The sequence below is a fragment of the Epinephelus fuscoguttatus genome, linkage group LG8 (assembly GCF_011397635.1).
Source record: "Epinephelus fuscoguttatus linkage group LG8, E.fuscoguttatus.final_Chr_v1".
In the NCBI taxonomy this organism is placed as follows: Eukaryota; Metazoa; Chordata; class Actinopteri; order Perciformes; family Serranidae; genus Epinephelus; species Epinephelus fuscoguttatus.
This window is the reverse complement of record NC_064759.1, coordinates 11678993-11689584: the sequence shown is the minus strand read 5'-3', so window position 1 is coordinate 11689584 and position 10592 is coordinate 11678993. Positions and strand designations below refer to the sequence as shown.

Sequence of the window (10592 nt, the reverse complement as noted above, 5' to 3'; positions counted from 1 at the left end):
CTCAGACAATGTAGCAGCAAAGAAGTTTTATTTTTGCTTATTAACAAAGTCAGTGTGACTGATGTACGCGAGAGGCACCGCAGAAGATCTTAAGTTTCTGTCTCCATCCGTTGTGTCATTATCATTTGCAGAGTTTGAGTTGTATCCCCATTCTTTTTCTGGAAAGGAATCTGAAAAAGAGTAAATTAATAAATGAATAAATACATGAATAAATGAATAATACATTAAATAACACGTTAAATTACCAATTAGCTTTAGCCTCCTGAGACCCTGTGTCCTCATGAGGACATTACAGTGTGGGATTACTGGACTTTATGCTTCATTCTGCGTAACTTCGGCCTGTTGTCCTCATACCTGGACACTTTTTGTGCAATTTAGTGGCAGTAAGACCTAGGGCTGTCCTCGACTAAGAATTTTCCTCATTTACGGCCATTAGTCGACAAGTCGCCGGCACTTCAACGATATTAATTTAATTATTAAATGATATATTTTAGGCGGGGCAACACAATGGTTTGAGTTCAAGGTGTGAGAAAGAATAGTATCAGTAACATTGTTAACACTGTGCTACATTACAGAGAAATACAAAACCGTACTAATGAACCTTCATTAATATAGGCCTATATTTTATCTACAAGTGCACGTCACACACTGAGCGAGCCGCCTGTTAATGACGCTGTGGGCTAATGGGCATGTAGCTACTTCCATGTTTCAGATGATACGTCATGTTTGTAGTCGACCAATGAAGATGAGTTTACATATCACCTTGGGTTCGTCCTTCACCTTCTCAAAATGATCCCGCACTTTGGATTTCCTGCCCGACATGTTATTAGCTAGCCTGCGGAATAACCTCAGGTACCAGCCCTGGAAATTAGGGACCGTACACATGCCGTGTCTTTACCACCTGGAAAACTGTGCTACTCTTGTGTTTTTTTTTTGTGCCAACTTTCAAGAGCGCGGCAGCAGGTTGCTAAACAACCATAACAAGCACCGTATCATAACCTATTTACCTGACAGTGCAGAGCTGATCTTCTTCCAGGAGCTGTTTGTAGTGTGTAGGCCTATCGTCTGTGGGACAGATGTAAAGCTCTGGGTAGCCCTGCGCTAACATGATCAACTGTTCATATTTATCAGACTGGATATTTACACAAGAAGAGAAAGATATCTGTCAGCTGTGATTGGTTTGTAACATGACTCCTGTCTGACTGCTGAGCGTGGCCACTTCCTGTGTCTGTTTTTATTTTTTATTTTTTTTTTTAAATCTGCGACTAAGCGACGAATGAAATCTTGCCAACTAATTACCTTTCTGGGCGACTAATGTTTGGTCAACTTTTAGGGGGCAGCCCTAGTCAGAGCACAATACACTAATCCATGTGAAAACAAGATGGCAGCCATCTCTGCCAAGTCAGTCTGCAGCTGACCTCGACCCAAAAGTGGACAAGGTCCAAAACCTGATCAAATTTAATGGTTGAAACTTGTTTTTATACCAATACCAATCAAAAGTTCGGGTCTCAGGAGGATAGATGCGATATTTACCATCCAGTGGGCCTCATACAGCAACATACTCTGAAGTTTCACAGTTATTTTTCTCTTAATTTTCTGTTAAGACAAAAAAAATAAGGGCCCAACTCCAGATGCTCAAAACGTCTTACCATCCAAATCTGCTCTTACCCAGGTGTGCTGAATGATGAACCCCACTTGACCGTAAGTAACCTAGCATAGATAATGATCCCTAGGTGTTGCAGGTGTTGGGCCGCATGCAAGGACTCTGGCACGTGGCCAAGAACTGAGGAGACGCCTCCAAACAAAGGCTGTAACAAGTAGAACTTCTGCAGCAGTGAAATCAATGCACTGTTAAACAATCAGGGACTCCTTCAAGGAATCCTAAGTGCTATGTCATTGTCGTCTTATGTCATCTGGACTTGCTTGAGTTCCTTGAAGACGTTTCACCTCTCATCCAAGAGGCTTCCCCAGCTGTAACTCTGGACTGGTGCAGAGTCACAGGCTTTAAACCCTTACAGAGTCATTAAGGTAATATGTTCTGTGAGTTTCAGAGTTGTTCCAGCTTTAGAAATGTTCTTTTGTACTGTCAGGGAGATGTATCCAAATATAAAAAGTAAAAGTACTCAGTGCTGAAACATTTAAATCAATTTCATCAATCAAAATAATTAAAAAGGAAAAGTATTAAAGGGATAGTGCACCCAAAAATGAAAATTTAGCCATTATCTTCTCAGCCATATGCCGAAAGAGGCTCAGGTGAGGAGAGAGGAGGTAGCAACACAGCTCCACCTAATGGAGGCTTACAGCGCCCCAGATTCAAATATCCAAAAACACATAATTGAAACCACAAAATATCTCCATACTGCTCGTCTGTAGTGATCCGAGTGTCCTGAAGCCCCGACATGAAAAGTTGTTTGGAAAAACATCATTTGAACTCTGTTTTTAGCCTCATTGTAGCCTGTAGCTCTAACTGGATCACTACGGACAAGCAGTATGGAGATATTTTGTGGTTTCAATTATGTGTTTTTGGACATTTGAATCTGGGGTGCTTTAAGCCTCCATTAGGTGGAGTTGTGTTGCTACCCCCCTTCCCTTGGATCTCCGCAAGTGATGTGAGGACTTCACCTGAGCCTCCCTCGGCATGTGGGTGAGTAGATAATGGCTGAATTTTCATTTTTGGGTGCACTATCCTTTTAAGGCCTCGTATTTGAGACACTGGAACCATGAAATGTTTGTGCATGAAAAACAACCTAAATGATTATCAGGATAGTTGCTAATTGATTTTCCCAGTCGATCAACTAATTGTTTCAGCTGCGATTGTAGATTTTCATGGTTTGTGTGCAAAAATCTTAATTTGAAAAGTAACTAGGAAATAAAGTTAGCAAATAATTGCAGTGGAGGTAAAGGACAATATTTCCCTCTTAAGTGTAGTGGAGAGAAGTAGAAAGTACCTCCAATTTCTTATTAAGTACAGAATTTGAGTCATGTACTTCCAGCACTGGTCAGCAGATGCACAGTAATTGAAATTAAAAGAAATTGGGATCAATGGACTGAGTATAGTAGTATTTCTTCAGTGCACAAACTAATAATCCAATCATTATAATTACTTTAAAACATAAACTAAATCAGATTTTATGATTTTCATACATTGTTTTATGTTCTTCAAACTTAAAACTTGTGTTTCCTTATGTTGGGCAACAATTTGTGGACTGTGAAAATGAGATTTTTTTGGTAAGAGTGCTAACGACCACTATTTAAATATTAGCGAATCCCAGAAATCAGTGGATACAAACAAAAATACTGTAAAACCTCAGTTAAACACCCAGTCCCTTTTACTAGCCTGGTGTGGCCCTGTCCCAAATACAGGCCTGTTGATTTCAGTGATTTAAGCAAATATTAGCCCGTTCTACTAATTGAAGTTTAACAGTAGGATGATTTGTTGCTGTCCTGCATGAGGCCCATTCTCTTTCAGGTGTCGTTGAACCAACCTGGTTGCAGACAGCGTTGCCGTATCGAACAAACGTGGCGAAGTGCTCGCTGTTGAAGTTCAGCAGGTCGTAGTTGAACTCCTGGTGCAGAAAAGTCTCGCAGCGATTCTGCATCATTTCCTGCGGAGACGGAACCATGTTGTGCTTGTTGTTGTTGACCCTGATGCGAGTTCCTGGAGGAACTTTGATTTCCGTAATGCGCTGTGTGCAGATCCTGGTCTTCCTCAGAACACGCTCACCTTTCGACTTTGGAACCATTTGCTGGAGGAAGCTGCGGCAGGCTCTCTGTGTCATGTTCTCATCTTACAATCACGGGGAGACACATAAAGAAAGTGTTTAAAAATAAAAAATTCAATCAAATAAACCTGGTATAAGTGTTTAAGTGTGTATGCATACAGCAGCTTCTTACCTCCCACTCCAAAATGGATAACACGGCCGTCTCCAACATAAACACCCCAAAGAGACAATCCTGACCACGGGTGTGCAAACTCAATCATGTCTCCAATCTCTGCTGTGGACACACTTGGATCAACCTAAAAGAAACAAGTGCAAAGTTTGAGCAGCACTGAGAGTCCACACTCTGAAAAAATAATATTTTTAATTATAATTTGACAAACTCAATCAGGTCAGTATTACACAGGTAATTTGCTTTGACTTCAAAAGGTTTAATTAAGTTGAACCAATTTAATATTTATATGAAAGTTGTGGTGATATTAAGTGGTCAAATTATTTTATTCAAGATATCCTAATTTATTTATTTTTGTTCAGTCCTACTCAAAAATCATAAATGCTTATCCTCTAACTCCATGAATCATTTTTTAGAGTGTATACATCCTATTTTAACACACAGAGTTCAAACGAGAGGAAATTTACATTGAGGGTGGAAATCTGGGAAATTGAAAGATGGTAGACAAAATAATTTGACTGTTTTTGAGGCCCAACCTGAAACAATAAAGGGGACAGTGAACGTGAGACAGTATGAAGCAAAGCTGAGCTGCAGCAGTAAAGAAAATCTTGAAATAACTGGACTCAATATGAGAAAAAAACTCATGTTGAGATTCACAGAAAGACAAAGAAACAGAGATGAACATTTATTTAATTGAATAATAACCAAGCAATTAAATATATGTTCATTGGACAATAGTGTGGTGTGCAAACTCGTTTTCTCTCGTGTTTCTCCGTCTTTTACACAACCCCTCATCCAGCACGTCATGTTCATCGGCTGGATGTGTGTACATTTATAACCCTTTTTGAGAATTACACATAAAGCTGAAGCTATCAGTTTCCTTGTCCCCAAAATACTTCTACTTTGGAATACCCTCTTCTTAAACTGGTCAGCACCTGAATATACACACACCTCACCAGGACTTCAGGCACTGCTGCATCAAGTTAAACATTTCTGTATATATTAGATAATACTCACCTGTCGCCATGTCATTTGAGAAAAAAGGCTGTTCCAGTTTCCCAGAAGGTCCATTGTTGCTGTGAGCTGAAGTCAAGAGACGCTGGACTGAAGTGCATTTTCCAATTATTGGGAGGCTGTAACCAGGTTGTGTAACAGCTGAAACGCTGTCATTAGTCGCAGATGGCCTTGACTGTAACTATTCAAGATGATAGGCAGCTTAATATGTTACTTATTAATCTAATATGTGCTCTATTATTCCATCAGGTTCACTGTGAGCCAGTCATTCAAAAGTAAATTATGCTGATCTTTGCTTCAGTTTGTTTAAAATGTGTGGTTGACCTGCATTGAGTTTGTAATTCCCACTCCTCACATTGATTCAGACATTTCTTCAGAGTCAATTTCAGAAGCTGAAATGCAAAGAAACCAACAGCGACGCTACTTGTTTTTCAGAGTGGAAAATTATTTGTCCCTACAGATCCAATTAGTGCAGGTGGCCTCGCTTTAATGTAGGTGTAGCATTTGGAATATCACAGTGATAGTTTGTGTTAGTGATGCTGAGATTTCTGATGTGTGCAAGTAGAATAAAATTTACATATATATGTAAACTGTTTTTATTCAAAATACAGGTTCTGTATAAGCGAGGAAAACCAGTTCCAGATATTTCTAACTGTGACATTTGTTGTTGCTAATTAATTGCTGATAATCTTTCACATATAAATAAGATTCAACATGAGATTCGTCAAGGTCGACCGTGAGGATTTAGGGGCATCTATTGGCAGAAATGATATATAATATTCATACCTATGTTTTCTTTTGTGTATAATAACAGGAAAACTTTTTACCCTAGAATAAGCCGTTTATATCTACATACTGAGCAGGGGTCCGTCCCAAGTCTCTTAAATTACTGCTAGTTATCTTATCTAGCCGACTTTGCTAGCTGTTTAGCCCCTCCCACCTAGGCAAAAATGCGCTAGGAGCGATGAGCGAGCATTGTCGGTTTAAGAGACATGAGACATCCTTTCCACTGAAGCATCACGTGAAGCAACGTCTATTCCTGATGACGGTGGCACAGCTGGATCTGCTGCATAACGGAGCCAGCGTTTGGCGTACATCCCAAGTCACATTATATTTGGTGATCAAAGCCATAACCCCCCCGCCGTCATGACTTTGGACACACAGTTTTGCATGTATTACCATTGTTATTGAGTCATTTACGCTCACCATCATTCAACAAGTCAGCTGCTGAGTGAATAAGACATATCAGACCTGTCAGTCTGCCTCAATCAATCAGTTTTATTTATAAAGCCCAATATCACAAATCACAGTTTGCCTCACAGGGCTTTACAGCATACGACATCCCTCTGTCCTTTGGACCCTCACAGCGGATAAGGAAAAACTCCCCAAAAAGACCCCTTTAACGGGGAAAAACGGTAGAAACCTCAGGAAGAGCAACTGAGGAGGGATCCCTCTGCCAGGACGGACAGACGTGCAATAGATGTCGTACAGAACAGATCAGCATAATAAATTAACAGTAATCCGTATGAGACAGAAAGAGAGAGAGAGACAGAGAGAGAGAGAGAGAGAGAGAGAGATGCAGGACAGACGGTAATGACAGTAGCTTACAACAACATTAATGAAAGTAATAATATTAATTAATATTAATATTAATATTAATAGGCTAATTAATATTACCTACAAGCTATTAAACATTCCACTCACATGACATGCAGGACAATTAATGATGGGCAAATGTTTGTGTCTGTGTGTGTTCAACACGTGTGGTTCTGGACATAAGCAGCTGCACATTTAACAGTCACACATCACCGACAGTCCGCTGAACACCGCAACGGGTTGTGAATGAAATAAACTTAATAACAACATGACAGTCTTGCACGAAATATCATTAACATTACTCTTTGTAGTCACGTAGGCATGTGAATTACAGCGTTTCATTGCAAAGAATGCATGTAACGGGTACACTAGCGCTGTTTCTCCGCCATCTCGTTCAAATGAGACAAACGTAGGGGGCGGGTATTTATACGTCATGGCGTTCAGCTGAAAAACTCTTCCGGATAGGAACCTCTCGACCATCCTAGCTCGTAGCTGCTTAAAGCTTGCTGCTAGCTCCTAGCGCTAGCTCCTCGCTGCACAAATAAGAGACTTGGGACGGCCTAGAAGATGGCGGACCTCGAACGACTTCCGGTTCAAGCGAGGAGCTAGCAGTAGCACTATAAAAATACGAGACTTGGGACGGACCCCGGGTCCTCTTCCACAGTCAGCCATGTTGTTTCTACAGTAGCCCAGAAAGGACAAACCAAACACTGGCTCTAGATAGGGCCACTTGCGTGCTTGCATTTTTGCATCAGCTACTGTAGTTCTCCGACACACTTGGCACACACACATGTACGTATGGACACAAGCCAAAAATGGTGTGTGCCAAAAAATATTCAATAATATTTCTACAACCAGGTTTCCACCTTACCATCTGCATGGCCATTTTCCTGTCTCCAAAATGTTTGTTTGCATGGGTTATAGTTTCTCCAATCAAGTCTGTTTTTACACCTTTTGCGTGGGAAGTGGTGTACGCTTCTGTCAAGCCTCGTTTTGTGCGTATGCAATACTTACAAATGAGACTTTTTCCCTTGGAGGGCCAAAACTGAAACTTAATGTTGGGCCACGGGCCAAAAGCAAATGCCTAAGCTGCAAAATGGTACGATGATATTAGTTCCCTTAAGGCCTGGACATACTTTACACATTATACAGTACGTCCATGAACAGCTGCTGCCACGCACATTCCTGTCCTATTCGTAGTACAACTGAGGGTCTGTGTCACCCCCAGCAGCAGATGGGAGGGCAGGGAGGTGAGCTTACTGTCCTCCCGTCTACTGCCAACACTGGGTGAAACTGAAACTAAGAAGATGCTGCTGGACGAACTTGGACTTCTTGAACGAACTCCTCACCCGCCTCACAGACAGAAGGCTGCACAGCCTCAAAGCCAGAACAACAAGGTTGCAGCTTCTTCCCAGAGGCTGTGAGCCTTTTGAACCTTCTGGCTTAAAGCATGTCCTCTGCACTTTGTACTGCTGCGACTGCACGCGGCTGATGATGCACTATTGCGCACTTTAACATGCTGCTGTGTTCTATAAATTATAGGGTTTTATGTTATCTCATCATTTATTATAGGTCTATCTTACAATGCTTTGTATTCTGTATGCTGCTGGATCTGGGTAATGAATTTTGTTCCCTCATGTTTTTTAACACATTTGAATGACAACTGAACTGCGAACCTTGAAACTAACCGCAGTGTTTTGGATTGGACAGGAGTGTGGAACATGAATACTATCTGAAGAAACATTGTAAACAAAAATAAAGCGTTGTAAACACCAATTTATATTACAATATTTAAAAATTATTTTTAAAAACATTTTCACCAGAAACAACCCGCAGGCCGAGTTGAACTTTGACCTGTGGGTTCAAATTTGGGCAACCCTGCACTAGACCTTTAAGTGCCTTTTTCAGGTTAGTCTCGCCACCAGACAATCAGAGATCTCCAGCTTCTGATAGTCTGGGGACACTCCTTTCTAAAGTGTGTTTAACACACTGGAGAAAACAGCCGGCAACAAAGCAATGCCTCTTGCATTTTTTAAAAGGGCACGCCCTACCGGAAATGTGCGCTCCCCCTTTTCTCGTCCGCAAGGAAACAAACACACAGAGAGCTCGAAAATGGATGGATGCCGAGAGATTTAACTCCGTTTTATCAAACGTGTGCTCAGTCCACAAGATTGTGGAAATGAAGGACTTACAGAGACTTTGTTTAAAACTTATAACGCAGTCGGACTATGATTACAAGCACAAGAGTTCAGCGAGCCACCGAAGGACTCATAATCTTTCACATATATGTGTGAAAACCTGTGGTTTTACTATTGGTTCTGCAACGTAGGGAGTTTTTTTAAACTGAAATTGTATCCGCCCATCTAAACACAAAATCAGGGAGAAAGACATCAGTCTTTAGTTAAGCAAAGTGTCTAAAGACTGACTTGTGAGTCTATTTTCAGGTAGGCATCTTTTTTATGAGCTCATGTAAATAAAAAATCCTCATGAGTACACTTCAGACCCGAAAACATGATAAATAAAAACATGAAATAAACATTTTGGAACAATTTGGACACTCATGCTGTGAGGCGGCAATGCTAACCACTGCACCAAGGTCCCGCTGTTCCCTTCATGACCTGATGAACCCCACATTGCCCCCACATAGCCTACATGGATTACATGATGGCCCTTTATAGCCAGATATTATTGAGAGTTTGGTTTTTGAAACCCTTTATTAGAGTGTGTATTTCAAAATCTTTTTTTAAGTAAATAAAGGGAACCTAACGAATAATTCACCACATAAAAATATTTGAAAACAGTCTAAGAATACAAAATGCTACCAGTGCAAGAATCAGACAGCAGGATGGTGTGTTTGTGTTTCCACATGCAGAGGTATTAAGAGTAGATGATGAGGAGGGCGTAGCTGCAGTGATTTAGGGGCCCCGCTAGGCAAGATGATAAAAAGGCCCCGTGGAGCCTGTAAGGGAGGGAAAGACCCACAAACAGGCTCTATTCAGTGTGACTGTGTCCCACTTTACTGCCTACACAGAAAGATGGCGTCTGAGGCCTCGTTTCTATCTCTTCCTGTTTCCTTCGCTGTTTGAAGAAATTGTCTTCGCCTTAAAGTTGTGAGAGAAGAATCGATGTCCCTTCCCTTCCCTCCCCTCCACCCCTCGCCTCCCCTCTCCCTCTGCCCTGTGGTGGGGTGGTTATTGAGATCACGGTGTGTCTGAGTGGCAGCGATAACCGGTACCCAGGTGCCACTGGCACATGGTGTTTAATTAATTAATGAGACCGCAGGGTTGGTTTTCTAATTCCACCTAGCCAGCACCGGGGTGTGGGGGAGATAGCTGCGAAATGTTTAGGTGTGTGTTTTCAGGCGAGGAAAGGAAAGATGTATGTGGGAGTGTGTGCGTGTTATGGGTGTATATCTATTTTGTTGGCAGTTTGGGAGCTGGTTTCCTTGTTAGTGCAATATTAAATATGTATGGAATATTTTTACTCTGACTTTAAATCACGCCATGTGATTGGGAGTTAATCATGGGCTAAATGCAGCTGATGATGAGAGAAACACAGTGTTAATGCATCAATCTGAACCTCCGGCACACTAACCAGGTCATGGACTCATTGCCCTGCCCTGAAATGGGAAATGTACATGAGATTTAAACATAATGCCAGTGGTGGACGTGTTCGCAGCAGTGTATGGTGTGTGTTAGGCAGATTTAAATATAATAAATTTGGTGATGCAGAGTTAAAATTGTTAGAAGTCATTTTAACAAAGTGTTGTTTTTTTTTTTTTAACAGCATTTTAGCAAGTAATACAAACAAGATTGCAACAAAAACATTTAGTTCCAGAAGCTGCAGGGCATTAAAAAAAAAAATTATAATAAGACTTTTTTTATTAGACTTTTATTGAGTAGTTCACCTTTAAATTACTGAAATTAAACAACTCCATTACATTCTACAGTGTTTACTTAGTGTTTTCTGTTATCTTCATCATCACTGTGGTCTCTGAGATTGTTTCATTCATATGACAAATTGCTCTCAGGTCAACACCCTCGTGAGGACAATGAGCATGCTAATTAGCATCCATGAGATGGTTTCTGAAA

The 10592-nt window shown here is 41.0% G+C and overlaps 1 protein-coding gene across 1 annotated transcript; it reads right to left on the bottom strand.

Moving 5' to 3' along the window:
- Nucleotides 1–11: 11 nt before the first annotated feature.
- Nucleotides 12–5044, bottom strand: LOC125893576 (phospholipase A and acyltransferase 2-like). The gene is made up of 4 exons (XM_049584325.1): nt 4909–5044; nt 3895–4018; nt 3486–3787; nt 12–170 (listed from the first exon to the last, which is right to left on the bottom strand). The coding sequence occupies exons 1-4, from the start codon at nt 4960–4962 to the stop codon at nt 90–92; spliced, it is 561 nt and encodes a 186-aa protein (XP_049440282.1). The 5' UTR covers nt 4963–5044; the 3' UTR covers nt 12–89.
- Nucleotides 5045–10592: the final 5548 nt, after the last annotated feature.